We start from the raw sequence: 17,813 nt of genomic DNA on the forward strand, positions 1-17,813 counted from the left end.
TCAGGCCCTTGGCCACAGGTAGCTGCAGGGCAAAGCATGTCTTTAGGGATGAGGGAAGGGTCATCTTCCTGCAGAGGTGCCGCAGATATTTGGGGGCCGAGATACAACTCCCCACAGGTCCTGAGCCGTGTGTATGAAGTCAGTGAACTCCAGTCAGCAGCGTGGGTGACCTTTAACTCGGAGTTGCCAGCTGGACCAGCGGCCTGACCCTTGCCCCGTTGACATCTTGGGCCGATCGTTCTTTGGAGGGGCTGTCCCCGTGCACTGTGGGATATTTAGCTGCACTGTGGCCTGTGCCCATGAGATGCCGAGAGCATTTCCCACCTCTAGTTGTGACAACCAAAAATACCCTTAGATATTGCCAAGTGTCCCCCTGGGGAGCAAAACTGCCCCTCTGGAGAACCACTGATGTGGATCGTTTACACAGTGCTAATTCCCAGAGAATTGCCTGCAGGCAGTGTAGGTGCCTGGATGGAGTTGCTCTGGGCCTAGTGGAGAACCTTGTGTTGCAACACTTTGAAATAGGTAAAGAAAACAGAAATAGTTCGGGAGAGGGAAGCATCTGTTCTGTTGAGGGGAGAAGATGGTCAGGGAAGGCTGTGCAGAGTCAGAGATAGCTAAGCAAGGTTTTCTTTCTTTTTTCTTTTTTCTTTTTTAGATTTTATTTATTTATTTGAGAGAGAGAGAGAGTGTGCGGGGATATGAGTGTGGGGAGGAAGAGAGGGGGAGGAACAAGCAGACTCCCTGCTGGGTGTGGAGCCCGATGCAGGGCTTGATCTCACCACCCTGAGATCATGGGCTGAAATCAAGAGTTGGAAGCTCAACCACATGAGCCACCCAGGTGCCCTTAACCAAGGTTTGAAGGATGAGGAGGAGTTTTCCAGATGAGTGAGCTCCACGTGTGGAAGTTAAATACAGTCTTTTTTTTTTTTTTTTAAGATTTTTATTTATTTATTCCTGAGAGGCACACAGAGAGAGGCAGAGACACAGTCAGAGGGAGAAGCAGGTTCCAGGCAGGGAGCCCAATGTGGGATTCGATCCCACAGCCTGGGATCATGACCTGAGTCCAAGGCAGGTGCTCAACCACTGAGCCACCCCTAAATAAGTCTTTGCTGGCCGTAGTGACTTGGGAATGCTGTTCCAGCTGCTGGGAAATGCTGACTGCAGGGTCTTCCCCACTCAGAGCAGACTGCGGGACTGTAGCTGAACCAGCTGGCCGTGTGCTCGATCGTGTGTAAGGAGCAATACCAAGGGCTTTGGGGGCCCTTAGAGGAGGTGCCCAAATGGCACAGATGCAGCTCCCCCTCAGAGGGACCAGAAATGCCTTTACTCTATTATCTTGGTCAAGAGACAGAAGGCCAGGTATTTCTAGTCTACTCCCTTGGTTTCATTTCTTGTCCCGTCCCTTGTGATTTTCGCAGCGGAGTGTCGTGCAAAGAAGCTGGACGTGCTTTTGTTACCTAACCTCTCTGCCCCCGTTTCTGGTTACGTGGGGACCAGCAGGCTCTCTCTTGCCAGCCCCACAGCCTGGCATTAGCCAGACAATGAAGTTGCCCAGATGGATCTGATCTCAACCCTGCTGTGCCATCAACCGGGTGGGGACCTCTCTGACTCCATTTTCTCATTTTCCCACCCGTGAAGTGGGTATAATGCCCACCTTATGGGATTGTCTAGAGGACTAAACCGTGCTATGCCTACAGGCTCTCAGGCCTGCCCCTGGCACCCGGTAAGCACAAATGACGGTCATTACCGTAAATATTATAAAATAGATAGAATTTGCAGGATAGCTATTGTATTGTGTGCAGGCTCTGCTCCAGGCACCCCTGGGACATAGGGGTCTGTACATGCTAACCTACGAGTAGGCTTACACCGTGATTATCTCCGTTTTGCATATGGAGAAACTGAGGCACAGAATAATGTGTACGGTTAGTGTACTCAAATGCCAGCAGACCATCCGAGCAAAGTGATTGCCTCGCTGGATTGTTTAGTACCTGGCGTTTCCCTGTAACGTTTTGAAAAGAAACGAAGGGCTTGGCTATAGTTACTTTTTACCAGGTTTTTAGAAGGAGCGGAACCATTACGGGGTCAAAGAACTTTTCTCCCCATTGGCCGAAAGTCCTTAGCACGCTTGCAGGAGACTAGTAAGAAGATGGTGAGCACAGATTTATTTTGAAGCACAGTATCTGAGCTGGCTCCTCAGTGCGAGTCTCCTTGGGTGCACGATGACTCACCCCCGACTGACCCCTTCCAGAAATGTCTGTGGGAGCAACACAAAGGGAACTTTCAGCTGCTTAACACCCCCCCATCACCCCCCGGCGGGGCGATTGAAAGAAACTGCTGAGGGTTGCTGCTTGCCAGCCTCCTGGCCACCGGCTCCAGAACAGCGGGGGGCTTGTGTCCTCCCCCTTTGTGTCGGGGCCACATACGGTGTTCTTGCTGTTGGAGGGAGCAGACTTTGTGCCAAAGAGGTGCTTTTGTTTCTTTTCTTTGTTTCTTTTTTTGTTTTATTGGAGTTCAATTTGCCAACATATATCATATCACCCAGTGCTCATCCCACCAAGTGCCCCCCTCAGTGCCCATCACCCAGTCACCCCAACCCCCCGCCCACCTCCCCTTCCCCCCCCCCCCCAGTTCATTTCCCAGAGTTAGGAGAGCTGCTTTTCAACCCAGCCCGTGTAGACAGAGAAGCAGCGAGGGGAACAAGCGCAGGGCCCCGGGTTCCGGGTGTCTGAGCCCCGGGCCCCCCCTGGTTGGTCCCCCGGCTTGGTCCCCCAGTTTCTCTCGGCAGGAGGAGCATCAGCACCCAGGAGGGCGCGCGTGCAGCTCTGCATCGGCTTCGCGGGAGGAGTCGGGAACCAGAGGTGTGGGTGCTCCTCTTGTGCAAATCACCTCATGAGTACAGGGGCCGAGGCTGGGGCACCCATCTGCAGCTGGCCCGTGCCCTGGGGTGTCCTGCTCTCCCTCTGATGCCTCCTCTGTGAGGTGGGGTTAATCCCCCCATGCAGAGTGTTGCCCTCAGCCCTTAGCCTAAAGCCCTGTCCTGGAGGGCCCTGAGTGCTCCTTCTTGTGTTGGTCCCGTGGAGTCGGAGCCAGGTCTGTCCGAGATGTCCTTGTGGGCACTGGCATCCTGGGGTTCCACCACTTGCAGGGATCTTAAAGCACCCTCTGCTTCTGGATCCCAAATAGCTGAGACTCTCGGATGAGCCCCTGTTGTGCCAGTTGCCTCTTGGCAACCCAGCAAAAGAGGCCTCTGTAGCAGCTTTGCTCTCATTAGCTGTGTCCCAGGCTCCAGCTGGACCCCTTCCTCCCTGCCAGGGAGCAGCCTGCTGCCTGCCTCCCCCTCAGCCATCCCTGGGTCTGCAGCAACGTCAGAACATTCTGTGGGGGAATGTGAGTGCTGCGCCGGCTGCGCCTGACTAATTGGTTAGCTGGTTGTTTGCTCTTCGTGACACCCCACAGGCAGTTGTCCCCTCTGTGCCTCACCCCCCCCACCTCCGCCTCCACCTGGCATACAGGCTCTGCGGGGGTAGTAAACTGCTCCGGGGAGAGGCAGGGTGGTCCAGTGGTCAAGCGCACGGGCTCAGGGTTTGAATTGAGAGTTTGAATCCCAGCTCTGCCGTTGGGTTACTGTGTGAGCTCGGGCAGGTTACCCAGCCTCTCGGTGCCTTCTCCTGGTCTAGAGATGGGAGTCAGAGTAGTGCCTACCCTACAGAGTTGTTGAAGGATTTTTAAACAAGCCCTTTGAATGGGCCCAGCACATAGTGAGGCCTCCATGCAGGTTAGCTGGTATTAGTACACCACAGTGCTGGATGCCACCAAGACAGGATGTGGTTGTGGCAGCTAGAAGGATTTCAACATGGTGGTCAAGCTACCAAGGAGAGCCGAGATCTTGCTGTGGATGTGCCATGGATTCTACTGGCACCTCTCAATACCAGAGCTGTTCAGAGGACATTAAAAGCTCATAAAGTCAATGACTTTTTTGCCTAAGAAATATGTGTGGGAAGGGGTACCTGGGTGGCTCAGTTGGTTGGGTGGCTGACTCTTGACTCTTGATCTCATGGTCATGAGTTCAAGCCCCACATTGGGCTCCATTCCATGCGGGGTATGGAGCCTACTTAAAAAAATTAAAAAAAGAAAAAAAGAGAAATATTTGTGAGATGAATCAATAATGATGGTAATAAATTATAATAGTTACCATGTGTTGCATGCTGTTATATGTATGTCGACTGATATAATTTTCACAACAATCCAATGAGATATTATTATTATTATTATATTATTGCTATTATTATCCCTCTTTATGAATGACGTATTTGAGGCTCAGAGTTGTTAAGTAATCAGAGTTGAGTGGTGGAAATGGAATTGAAGTCTCAAGTGGAGCTTCAAAAGGTGTCCCCTGCCTGCTGCCTACTTACCCAGACAAAGTAACAGTCCTTTTCCAGGTGCACCAGTGCTTGTGAAAATTTCAGACTGGGGTTGAAATGGCCCAGAGGAGGGCCAGAGACAGCTTGTGAAAGAGGCACAGATGTAGTGAAGGGTGTGTCTAGTGGGTCAAGACTTCAGGATGCAGGACCCCTGCAAAGACCCTGTTGTGGGGGGCTCTATATCTGGTTACCTGCAAAACACCTGGATGTCTAGCGTCTGGGGTAGTTGATGGTCCAGATGGCCCCCTGGCCCCTTCCCCACTGCCTTCTATCCCAGTTGAGAAATGAGGCTCCATCTTCTCTACTCCACTGCGGTCAGATTACTAATTCAAGGCTGCTTGCGTCCCACTAGACCTTTTGAGTGAAAGTCTTTAGTTATTTCTCCATGCCACAAAAATAAGTCCAACTGTGTAGCATTGGTTCAGGCCCCTCTCAGTACTTATATGGCAGGTTATTGCTTCCCAGATTATGTTCCTTGGATCAGCAAATCTATAGCATGTCTATAGTTTTTGTAGAAGAAAAATAAAACACACAAAAAGTAAGATATGTTCTGCATTCCAGTAACCTTGGGTGTGGTTTGGTTGAACGTGTTTCTTTCCTACTGAACTTCTCAAAGCCTTTATTCACAAATATACTCTGAGTCTTCAAGTGTGAGCAGGTCTTTCCACTCTTACTTGGCCCCTTAACCTTTAAATCCAGGAACATTTGGGGGGATTAGTGTCCTAAAGGACACATTCCAAGAAGGGGTACTCTTACCCACGGATGCCATTGAAGGTGACCTTGGGGACTGGTGTTCAAATCTATCGCAAAACAACAAGCAGGCCTTTCATTTTACATTTAACGAAAATACAAAACTGAGGTCCCTCAACCAAGCCCAGGAATAAATGAAGCTGTAGAACGTTGAGAATTTAAGCATAGAGAAAGGATTAGAAGGTCAGAACATCTCCGGACCTTAAAAGGAACGGGTTTCTTCCTTTTACATTGGCAATTAGGAGTTAAAGACACAGTACTTTGATGAGGCTTAAACATCTAGGAGCAAAAAAAAAAAAAAAAAAAAAAACATCTAGGAGCAAGGCTGCCGAGGGAGTGGTTAATGACCACGGGTGGCTGCAAAGCTGGAAGACAGAGGCGAAGAGATAAGGACTGGGAGAGGATCATCTGGTAGGTGAGCGACTGGCTCAGGGCCCTGTGGGTGATCTGCTGGGAGAGCCATGTGGATGACAAAACCTAGGGAGGAAACAGCTGTAATTCTTTTTTTAAAAAAAATAAATTTATTTTTTATTGGTGTTCAATTTGCTGACATAGAGTAACACCCAGTGCTCATCCCATCCGGTGCCCCCCTCCGTGCCCATCACCCAGTCACCCCCACCCCCCACCCACCTCCCCTTCCACCCCCCTCTAGTTCATTTCCCAGAGTTAGGAGTCTTCATGTTCTGTCTCCCTTCCTGATATTTCCCACTCATTTTTTCTCCTTTCCCCTTTATTCCCTTTCACTATTTTTTATATTCCCCAAATGAATGAGACCATATAATGTCTGTCCTTCTCCGGCTGACTTACTTCACTCAGCATAATACCCTCCAGTTCCATCCACGTCGAAGCAAATGGTGGGTATTTGTCGTTTCTAATGGCTGAGGAATATTCCATTGTATGCATAGACCACAGCTGCTTTATCCATCATCTTTCGATGGACACCGAGGCTCCTTCCACAGTTTGGCTGTTGTGGACATTGAACAGCTGTAATTCTTGCTTAAGGAGAGGAAAAGGACATCAAAGAGCTAAAATGATCCTGATGAGGTCTTTGCCTCTCATAATTGCACAATGTTCAAACAAACCCTTAGTGACCTTGAGTGCTCCAGCCAAATGACAACAGTCAGTAGGACAGTTTGTTACTTCTTTGACATCAGACCCCAGGCTAGGTAAACTTTAAAACACCTGACAGATTTTCCTCTGGGGTGCAGGGGGGACCGGGATGGAAGACAGAGCTGGTTGCAGCGCTAGGTGGCCAGTGCGTTCTTGGAGAGGAGAGGATGGTCAGGTCAGAAATCTTGGGAAGGGTGGGGGTCGGGGGTGAAGGGCGATGAGAAGGAGGGAATCACCATATTCCTGGAATAAAAAGGAGAAGTGGAAAGGTGGAACCACAGGTTATTATAAAACGCACATTAGTGCCTCCTTTGGTATGATATTTGGCAAGGATGCTTGGTTTTCCCAGAGGCTAAAGTAACGTGAGCTTCCTCGGGTGAGCCAGCTTCTCTCTAGAAATGTAGTTTCAGAGAAAAGAGGAGTACAAATTGGGAAGAGTAATCGATTTATCAGGAAAAAAAAAAGGCTCTGAAATGACTCAGGATGGTGGTGAATAAAATGCGCGGGTCCCTGCGCCCCAGTGCCCAGCGATGAACCAGGCCCAGGGTAGGCTTCTTGATGAGTGTGTATTGAATGAGTCCGTGAATGAATGCATCATGTTTCTATCTTCTCGGTAGCATTTCCTCCCCTTTAAAGGCTTGTTTAAATAACACATTGATGAGACGGTTAGTTACGTGTTAGAAAAGTTGTGCCTTTTACCAAAATCATCATCTGTGATTGCATCTTGAAGAACTCCAGCGCCTAGAAGTAGGAGACCTCATCCTTGATGAGTACGTCCGTCCTCTACATTCAGCCCCACTCTTTCTAGAGGTTCTAATGTTCCTGTCTTCAGAAATACTGCTGAAGAACCTGGTCTAGGTAAAAAGCCATGAATCCCAGCTCTTGTGGGATTTATCCGTTGTGCAAAGCTCTATTTCCATCTGTACATACACAATAATGTGAATGACTTCATTAAGATTATATTGTCAACTGGGGCACCTGGATGGCTCAGTGGTTGAGTGTCTGCCTTTGGCTCAGGGTGTGATCCCGGGGTCCTGAGATCGAATCCCACATTAGGCTGCCTATGGGGAGTCTGCTTCTCCCTCTGCCTATGTTCTGCCTTTCTGTGTGTCTCTCATGAATAAATAAATTTATTTTTTAAAAAAGATTGTATCATCAACCAGTTAACCCTGATGCAAAGGCTCTTGGGTCCAAATATTCAAAAACAGAGCACAAGCAATATTGCAGTGTCATCTGGACTTGGTGTGGTGGGAAGGCCAGCAGGCTTGGTTTGCATGGTGCGAAGATATTTTCTGATATTGCTAAATACATAAGGGATTTGGTTCAACATGTGATCCTGTGACCCTCCTTTTTGCATCACAGAGTGTGGATATTACAAAGACCACCAGCTTCTCTGGCTATTTTTCCCTTTCATATTACTCCTTTTTATCCTCCAGAATTGGAAAAAAAAAAAAGCTGATGATCATTTTTAGTCTACTGAATGTTCACTAGGTTTTGGGAACAGAATGATCAGAATTGGGACAATATTCAAATACTCTATCCTTTTAAATGTTGACTTCTGTTTTCAGAAGCCCAAAAAGTTGATTAAGAATAGTAGTAGATCAAATGAAGTAGAGGCTGCTGATAGCAAGAATTCAGGAAATCAGAAAGAATAGATAAAGTGTGGGAGAGTTGAATTTTGAGGGAGGGCTCTCTGCCTGTGTTTGGCACTATGGCTGATACAAGGCTGGGAGAAACCCCATGGTTTTCCTTTTTTACAATGATATAAATAACTGTGTACCTTTTGGCCCATTTCTCCTCACTATTTAAAACTAATTCCTCACAGTTAGTTTATAGTTTTTTTTTCTTTTAAGGCTATTGATTATAAAAGTTCTATATGCTCATTGCAGAGAATTGCTAAATTGTTTAAAGGGCATAGCTAAGAAGAAAAAATCCCCTGTCATCCATGAGCCAGAAGATACTATTATTAAAACGCCTCACCTCGTGGTCATAACATATGACCATATGTATTTGAGATCATGCTCCATACCTTTTCCCTTAGATCTGCTTTTGAGGCTACCAACCCCTCCTTTGCTAAAGAAAAAGGAACTTGAGTTATTTTGCTCTGAATTCTTGTCCTAAACTCCCTTCTTATGTCCATCTTACGTTGTGTGGGCTGTGTGTGGGACCTGCCTTATGCCCAGCTTCATGGACATGCACTCGGTTACCATATGGGAATATGGGTTGAGAAATTACGTCTTTTATGGGGCACTTGAGTGGCTCAGCAGATTAGGTATCTGCGTTTGGCTCAGGCCATGATCCCAGGGTCCTGGGATGAGTTCCACGTGGGACTCCCTGCTCAGCGGGGAGCCTGCTTCTCCCTCTGCCCCTCCCCCTGCTTGTGCTCTCTCTCTCTCTCTCTCTCGCTTTATCAAATAAATAAATTTTTTTAAAAAAAGAAATTATGTCTTAATATTTCTGTTCTACTTTATCACTGCTGTGGCATCATTTGCTTAAACTTTTGCAATGATTGAACTGGGTCGTTTCCACTCTCTGTGTTTATAGTAGTGCTGCAAATGACCATCTCCGTCTGAATTGAATTTATTTTTCTTGGAGCTTATTCCACGTACCATATTCCCAAAATGGGGTTCCCAGTTCTGTGAATATAAAGATTAAAATTTTTGTTACCTATTTCCAGGATTACTAAATCCAAATAAATAGAGCCACTCATGCCCACCCTTGTTGGCGGTGGTATTTACCAAGGACTGTTGAAAGGAACTTTTGATCATCTGAGATGAGAATCAGTCATTTTTCTACTAGCTTTATTTTTTCAAAGACTTTTATTTATTAGAAAGAGAGAGTGTGTGTGCAAGAGTGCACAGTAAGCGAACAGCCGACGGAGAAGAAGAAGCAGAGTCCCCACCTAGCGGAGAGCCTGACAGGGGGCTCGATCCCAGGACCCTGGAATCACAACCTGAGCTAAAGGCAGACGCTTGACTGGCTGAGCCACCCAGGCGTCCCTTCTAGCTTTATGTTCAAGATTCAAATTACTCATGGGGCACAAAACTATTGAAATTCTTATTGTGCTCCTACTTGGTGATTTTTAATGGTGAAGGAGGGGAAAAAAAGGCCAAATCCTACCCTCTTTAGGGGTGCCGTATGGTGAGGGATGGTGGACATTAATCCATCACACAGATGGATTAGGGGAATTAGACTTGGTCTTTTTGGGTCAGGGAGGCTTCTCTGAGGAAGCAATGTTTGAGCTAAGATCAGGACAAGCAGGAAATGTTAGTGAGGTAGAGGTGGGGCATTGCTTCTGTGCATTTGTACAAATGGCTGGAGGAGTGGAAGCCTCAGTAGTAAGGAGACAAGAAAACAAAGCCAGTGCAGCTCCATCTGCTCCCACCAGAAGGTTCTTAGCTGCTTTTTCCTCTATTCTCAATCATCCTTGGTGGTGAGCTGCCTAAATGATTTAATAATAGTTTTTAAAGTGAAAAGAGAAACACCATGCATCCCAATTGCAGAAATTTTAAGATGTTAAAAATAAAAGCATATCTTAGAACCAAGGAAATCAAATACTTACTAAATTCAAGTGTCAGTCTGGAAATGTCACGAATCCTCCAGCTTAGCTTAGGTTCCTGTCGCCCTTTGTGACTTAAGTGAAACCAGCTTGAAACCCCATCTCACATTCAGAGGGCTGCAGAGCATCTCTCCCCCTTCCCAGGGATTCCTGCAGTTGTCCAAGGCACTTTCCAAGCTGAGGCCGCCTCTGCCTTTGTGCTCTCTACAACATCTCCTTCAGCTCAGGCTGCTTTTCCCTGGGGGAGCATCTTGGTCCACCCCCTGCCCCAAGGTCCCCGGCCCCAGGGCTGCAGACGCTGCAGAGGTGGCCCATCCTTGGGTCCGAGCAGCAGCGAAGGAGCAGGGGGGGCTCCCACAGCTGGACAAAGCAGCAAGTGGAGTATGATGGAACCCTGGGCCTTGCTGCTGGTCCTAGGGAAGGAGCGTGGTCAAATGGTCAAGAACAAAGTTTGTGCAGTCGGGCTGAGATTCTCAAAGCCCAGCTCTGACACTCACTGTGTCACTCTGGATAGACCACTCATGGTGCCTCAGTTTCTTCCTCTATCGAATGGGAATAAGAGTTGTAGGTACTGGACAGGATCATTGAGGGTCTGCAGGACAGCGCTTGGAAAGATACCTGTAGTAAGTGCTTTGTAAGTGTGAGCTGTCATTACTATCAACATTATTATTATTACTGTTGTTAGTATTGTTGAAAATCCCTCGGCCACTCCTCCCAGCTGGGAGAGTCTTCATTGGCTATCATTTTATTCCATGGACTCCCCTGTGTACTGATGGGACCTCCTGCTCCCAACTCAGACTCCTCCCTCCCTTCCTTCTCCAGATTTCTCCCTCCCTTCCAGCCCCCTGCCCCGAATTCCCATTTCTTTCTCCTGCAGTGTGGTTTATCCCCCGCGTTAGCTCACCCCCTGCCATCTCACCTAATCCGTGTAGTGAAATGTGTCCATTAAAGTGCATTACAAAGCGAGGGCAGCTCATTTCCTCTGCCCAGTCCTGTACATGCTGAGACATTTCCCAGCCCTAGCTCGGTGGGGGTGGTGGTGGGGGGGCGGCGATCCTTGGAGGAGCGACTGTACCAGTCTTTTGGGGGAAATGAGCTGGAGCCCGGCTGGTTCCTCGGGAGCCAGTACTGGAGTGGCTTCTAGAAAGACAGGCTTGGCACCAGGACAGGATGAAAATGCCTTCTCTCTGTGACCTCTGAGGCTCGGCCAAGGCAGGACTGGATAAAGAGCTAACCTGTCCCGCCTGCTGACCAAAAATAGGCTGACTGCGTCACAGAGCTTTGGGTAATTAAACCTTCCCACTGCAGAAGGCCGCGCTCCGACTGGAAAGGCGCCATGGATGGGTTAAGGTAATTCACTCCCCACGCCGACATTCTCAGCATCAGAGGCAGGCTTGAAACCCGAGTCGTGTTAGACGGAGCTGTAAATTCATAACCAGGGCACAATGTGTGAGCTGCAAGGTGAGGGAACATGTGCCAATGACGTTACCTCCAGATGAAGTAGTTCTTTGTCTTTATTCTGAGTCATGTAGACCTTTTTGGGGGAGGGGGGCTCCATCAGCTGATTTTTCTAACTTTTTTGGTTTCTTTGGGTAAAGGTTAATTCGTGTTTGTTGTAGAGAGATGGAACATAAAGGAGAGACTCCATAAGGAAATAAAAACCATCTGTCATTGTACCGTGATAAACAGCCACAGAGGACCTTTTGGGTCCATTCATTCATTCATTCATTCATTCCTTGGTTTATTTATTTATTTATTTGCATCTCAATGCAACGCACGATTTTTCTAAAATTGTACACTTTTTATTTTATTATTATTTTTATTTTTTATTTATTTTTTAATTTATGATAGTCACAGAGAGAGAGAGAGAGAGAGAGAGAGGCACAGAGACATAGGCAGAGGAAGAAGCAGGCTCCATGCACCGGGAGCCTGACGTGGGACTCGATCCCAGGTCTCCAGGATGGCGCCCTGGGCCAAAGGCAGGCGCCAAACCGCTGCGCCACCCAGGGATCCCCTAAAATTGTACACTTTTTATAAAGTTTCTGCCTTGGTTTTTAAATGTACCCACAAAGTCCTCAACCCGAATCTTGTATCTCATGAGGTCACTCGCTGTTGCTTGAAAACCAGGCTGTTTTTAGCTTACTAACCCCGTGGCCGGGGCTGAGCGGGGGTGGAATGGCTGGCACACATGTCCACACTGGTAGGAAAATGTGCTGGTCTGGAACGTTCTTCAGACAGACTCCACATCCCAGCAGAAACCGATGTGCCATGTACGAGAGTGGAGATGTGCTGGTCACTGAGGTGGGTGGACAAGGAGTGCGAAGTTGGGCCAGCTTCCCCGGAGAAAGCATTACGCAGTGAGTAGAGACTGGCCTCCTGAGGAGAGTGTTTCTGGTTTGGATTCTATCTTTGCCACTAACTGGTTGCCTGACTTTCACTGACCTACTCTACCTTCCAAACCTCAGTTTTCCCATCTATAGAGTGGAACTAATGATAACATCTATTTCAGTGGGTTACTGAAAGATAGTACCTGATTCAGAGTAAGTGTTAGTGATCATTGGTATATTATTATGATTAATTTTTCAAATGAAGACTGGATCAGCTGATTCCATTACATAGGGTCGTGGGTGGATGCATTTCTTACTCTGTAAGAATAAATCTCTGAAAGGAGATAGGAATGTTGGCAGGCTTTAGCATGGTTTCCCAGAGAGGTGGTTGGTTCAAGATTTAGAGTGGTCAAAAGAATGGAACCTTGAGGCTCTTTCCATTGTAGTTTCCAGGCCATGAGTTGAGGGGGCCTCTAATGCCTGGCAGGAGGTCACTCACCCGAGGTCTGGATCCAGACCAGAGAGAGAGACTCCAGCCCCAGCCAGGCATCTTCCCAATCAGGCTTGACAGGGCAGTTAAGAGTATTGGAATAAATCACCAAAAGGTTTGCTGCTTCAGCCAAGCTTTTTAGAGCCCTAAGTCAAAAAGCTAGGATAACGTCTTATCTTGGTGTGCATTTTTGGAAGGATCTCCAGGCGCCTGGGGTTGAGGCCTGGCTTGGGTCAGGAGCTGAGACGCAGCTGAGGTGATTTGTTGGAGAGCCAGCTGTGCATTCGCTATTGGACCGTGGGTGACTTTCATTCTCTCTTTGCTTTCGCTCTTCATCTGGGGTGAACGGTTGTACCTTTTGGGCTATGAGGTTAAAAGAGGTGCAGTCTGTGATGTGCCTAACACCAGGCTGGACGCATTGCATGCTCAAGAAATGTCATGCTAACTTCCACCCCCCACATCCTGCAAGATAAGAGCAAGTGGAAGAAGAGAGTCTCTTGGTGGTTTCCTCTACAAATAAGGAACTAGAACAAGAAGAGCTCATGAGTCAGTCTCTAGAAGGTGTCCTCTTATCATCTGAATCATTGGGCATTTCCTAAAAGCCAGTAGTGAGCCTCTAGTATTTCCTGGAACATCTTGGCAGATAGTTTTTGCGTCTATACCTTGTGCCAGGTGCTGTGCCGAGCCGGTCACTGGCTCCCATTCAGGGATTCATCTCCCAGATGACAGAAACTGAGGCTCAAACATTAGGAAACTCACCCCAGGTTTCTTAGCTGGTAAGTGGCGGAGCTGGGATTTGAACCCAGGTCCCTCTGCCTCTAGAACCCATGTGTGACCATTGCAAGTCTGTGCATCTCCCACTATTTAGGACTTCTGCCCCCTGCTGGAAAAGACACCTGCAAAACAGACGGGACTGGCCTTTTCAGCAGCTAACTTGTGAGCCCCCTGGGCCCAAGGACTGTGTGCTACATCCCCTCCCAGGCGGGCAGCAGATGGGAAATTGTGGATGAATGTGCTGGAAATCTAAGCATGTGGGGCAGGCCTCCTTTAAAAATGCAGATGTCCGGGATCCCTGGGTGGCGCAGCGGTTTGGCGCCTGCCTTTGGCCCAGGGCGCGATCCTGGAGTCCCGGGATCGAATCCCACGTCAGGCTCCCGGTGCATGGAGCCTGCTTCTCCCTCTGCCTGTGTCTCTGCCTCTCTCTCTCTCTGTATGACTATCGTAAATAAATTAAAAAAAATTTTAAAATGCAGATGTCCTAGGAGGAGTAAGCACATTAGAAACTTTCCTTGCTATGGAGAGACAGGGGCATCCGGGGTCCCTGGGTAGCTGTCTGGAGCAAAGGGCACTGGAAATCTAGGACAGAAGGGCTGTCCCCCTCCTTATTTTCCCACGAGGGGAAGGGAGGAAGAGGAGCTGACACGAGGAGGGCCGCGCCACAGGCTGCACCAGAAAGAGCCACCTGAGTACTTAATTTCCTGGCCCTGGGCATTTGCCAGACAAGGATGTGCTCCCCAGGCCACATAAGCGACCCCCGTTTCTAAGGATTCGTGGAAAATTGCTGCTTTGTTCATCTTTCCCTTTTATTTCTTGTTCCTGGGGGCTTGGGGCCTTTGATTCCCTTTGCGCTTTTGATTCCTTCCTGATTTTCCCTTTTCATGTGGCCTTGGCTTTTATTTTATTTTTAGAGAGAGAGAGAGAGAGGGAACATGTGTGAGTGGGAGGAGGGGCAGAGGGAGAGAGAGGATCCTAAGCAGGCTCCACGTTCAGCGCAGAGTCTGACCCTGAGATCATGACCTGAGCTGAGATCAGGAGTCGGATCCTCAACCAATGGAGTCACCTGGGCTCCCTTGGCCTTGGCTTTTAATCTTTATTTTCATCTGTATGACCCATCCGTTAGTTCAGGCCTCATACTGCCCCCCCCATTCCACCACCCGGGCTCCTACGACACCCCCCAGTTCGTGCGCCTGGCTCTAACCTCGCTCCCGGCAGCTCCAAGACTCGCCTCCCACGAATGTTCCTCCTGTGTCTCCACTTTGCCCTTCTCCTCCTGCCTCTGAGCTGTGTTCTCCGTTGCTTCTGCCTAAAGCACCTGCTCCCTTCCTCTCTCCCTGTTAAAAGTCTGCCCACAGGGTTTCCGGCCTCAGCGCACCTGCTGAGCTTGTGACTCGGTCCTGAACTTTTCCATCAACCTCTTTGTCTTCGTTGCTCCAGGAGCAGTGATGTGCATCCACGCTGCTTCCTTTAGCAGTTTCGTGTGTCCTCTTATCCCCTCTTAGGGCGTTTGTCACTTGCCTCTTGCACCATCACTTCTCACCTGTTTGCCTTCCTCCTCATCCGTTCGGGAGTTTTTAAAATGCAGTGTTTCTGTCTTATCCACTGAGCATCTGCTCCATGCAGGGCTCCCTGCCGAGGGTTGAGGGATAGGAAAGAGGGATGTGAAGTCTGCTCATTGTCAGTACTCGAGGGGAGCCCCTCAGAGTGAGAATCTGTTGGCCCAGCCCACTTCTAGATGGTTCTAGAGGCCAAGCCAGGCGTGCTTCTGCTTTCTGTATTTCATGTCTCCTTTTTGGAAAAGCAGATGCCTGAGGAATGCTTTGGCATTCGCCTGGATTCACAGGCCCACTCCTAGCGAGGCTCAGCGCACACGTTCCAGAATTCATTGGCTGTGTTCTGGAGCCGGCCTGGGACATGCAGATGGGGCCCAGACCCGTCACGGGGACCTTGGCATCGGCAGGCTGGCTTCAAAGGAAGAGGCCCTTCCCGCCGCTTCTGTGTTCCGAAAGCTCTCAGCATCTGGCTCTTCTGTCGTCACTTTTCTCAGGAACAAATGGGTTTGATCATCCACTCCACAAACATTTGCTGAGTGCCATGATCTCTGTTTACCCACTGACCACCTGGCACCACGCCTGGCACAAAAATAAATACGACTGTCTCTGCTCTACGGGAGTCCGCATCACAACAAAATAAATGCAAATTACTGAAAGCAGGGAGGGCAAATGGGCGCCCGTGTGGCCGCTCCTCGGGGTTGTGTCCGTGGCAGATATGACTTGATTAATACAGGACTCGGTCACTGAGTCGGGATGCAGCTTCGGGATCTCTCCCCACCCCCGGTCAGGGCAGCCAGCAGGACGGGTTTGGACTTTGCCCACGAGGTGAAAGCGGCTTGGGACGACTCTTGTCTTCACGGGGATCTGCAGGCCCCTGAGATGAGGGAAGGGGGCTCGGGAGCCGGTGTGTTGAGGGGCTCTGGCCAGAGCAGGCTGCGAGGCCCCTTTAGTGCGGGTGCTCGAAAGGAACGCTGCTGTGGGAAGGGCCCTAGCATCGCTCCTGGGGACCCCTTCCTACTCGAGTTCCTGAGGATTCTTCTTCCTCCTCCTTCCTGTGATGCAAGATTCAACTGTCACCCTCCTTAGGATCTTTTCTCTTGCCTGGCCCCTGGGGTGAGAGCTAAGTGAAGTGTCAGCCCTGGAGTCTCTGTCTTCCCACACCTCTTTTTCCCACGTCGGGGCGGGGAGGTTCCTTCCCTTGGCCTGGGAGCACCTGATCCGAGCCTGGTTGTCCTTCCGAGTCCCTGTGGGGTCCCCCCTGCCCCTCACCTGCAGAACCTGCCTCTGCTGTGCGCCTACGGGACTTCTCCGGCCTGAGGGCCCGTCATCGCGTGGGGGTGGCTGTGTGGGGTCCTGCCCCCGCCCCGGCCCACCTGCTGTCTCCTTCGAGTCCCAGCTGAGCTGTCATCTCACCTGGAAATCCCTTCCTGACTTCTCTAGGATTTGAGAAGGGGTCAGTACCACTGGCTTGGGGGCTTACTTACTACCTCACGTCTTCCGTCATTCAACGTCTCTGCGACACTTCCCATAAATCCCCAGTGCATATGATGCGAACCTGTCCCCAAGGGGCCTACGGTGTGGTCACAGCTCTGCTGCTAGTTGCTCTTGCTTGTATGTTATGTCTCTGCCAGTGGACCAGAGCCCCTGTGGTGGAGGCCTGGGGGCCAGTCGCTATGTCCCCATCGTCCGGGGCATGAACTAGATGCTCAACATATCCTGATGGGCTCAAAGTGGCTTCTTGCTCCGTCTGGCTTGCTGTCAAGTCTGGTGAAGGGGGAGGCTCACAAAGGTTGGAGGGCTGGCAGGAGGAGGAACGGAGTGGGAACCTTCCCTGCTCTTGCTGAGAACCCGGGGCAACGGGAGCTGGGCTAGAAATAGGTGCCTCAGAGGGAAGGTAGTCATGGTTAAAATGGGTTAAGAACGTGGGTCGGGGTTCGAATTCTAGCTCCTCAGCTCAATAACCATGAGAACTGGGCAAGTTCATTTCTCTGTGCCTTTGTTTTGTCATCTGCAAAATGGGTCTTAAAATAATGTCACCCTCATACAGTGGTTACTCATAAGTGAGTAAATGAGTTTAGATGAGTCCCGAGCACTTTAGAACAGTGCTTGCTGCAAGCGTTGGCTATTCCTTAGACTTTCCGGGCTTTCCCCTGGTGATTTCCCCTGGTGATTCTCACTTTGTTTTTTTTTTTTTTTACATCTTTCTATAAACAAAGTACATATTATTTACATAATCTGATAAACACATAATAAAGCTCTCTCTCTCTCTCTTTAAGAGACAAGGAATGAGTCTGGTAGGTAGGGAGGTCATATTTGACCCTGCCAGCCCCTTGTCCTAGCCCCAGGTGTGTACTTCTTGGGGCATTGGCGTGGGGATCATAAGCTTCAGTGTCTCTCTCCCCTGCCTGTCCCTGTCGATTCTTTCGAGGTCCAGGAACCTGATAGCCGAGGCTCCAACCTTCCTTGGTGGTGTCATGATTGGTGCCCAGCAAGCCTGGCAGGAGCATCAGGGAATGAAAACAGCCAGCGGCAACTCCCCAGAGAAAATGGGATCTGCAGGCAGTGTGGTTGCAGGCTCTGGGGCCTGGGCTGGGGGCTGGGGCTCCTGGGCAGGGGAGCTGGGGCTCCTGGGGCCTGGGCAGGGGGCTCACAGAGCAGGAGGGTGGTGTGCCTCGCCACGGGGAGAAAGGAGAGAGGGCAGGGCTGCGCTTGCAAAAGCAGGAGCAAAGTCCACACGTTTTACGAAGTGTTTTATGGTCAAGCTGTGCTTGGAAGCCTGGTCCTTAGCAAGAGTTATTAGGTGTGATGGTCTCAACAGGAGCG

General features: G+C 49.5%; 1 protein-coding gene across 13 annotated transcripts in view; it reads left to right on the plus strand.

The window, feature by feature from the left end:
* SLC1A2 (solute carrier family 1 member 2) overlaps positions 1 to 17,813 on the plus strand; it is a 151,437-nt gene that overhangs the window by 45,699 nt on the left and 87,925 nt on the right. Inside the window, exons 1-2 of one of the 13 annotated variants that reach the window (XM_055300790.1) lie at positions 6,442 to 6,459; positions 12,096 to 12,200. The exons of 3 other annotated variants lie outside the window; for them this stretch is intronic. In XM_055300790.1, the coding sequence (XP_055156765.1) occupies positions 6,452 to 6,459; positions 12,096 to 12,200 (113 nt within the window). In that variant the 5' untranslated portion in view covers positions 6,442 to 6,451. Of the gene's footprint in view, positions 1 to 6,391; positions 6,460 to 10,946; positions 11,194 to 11,231; positions 11,305 to 12,039; positions 12,201 to 15,698; positions 15,816 to 17,813 lie in introns of those variants that run through there. 9 more of the 13 variants (XM_055300788.1, XM_055300789.1, XM_055300794.1 and 6 more) reach the window with 9 other exon arrangements.

Source organism: Nyctereutes procyonoides, unplaced genomic scaffold (genome assembly GCF_905146905.1).
Source record: "Nyctereutes procyonoides isolate TBG_1078 unplaced genomic scaffold, NYPRO_anot_genome, whole genome shotgun sequence".
Taxonomy (NCBI): Eukaryota; Metazoa; Chordata; class Mammalia; order Carnivora; family Canidae; genus Nyctereutes; species Nyctereutes procyonoides.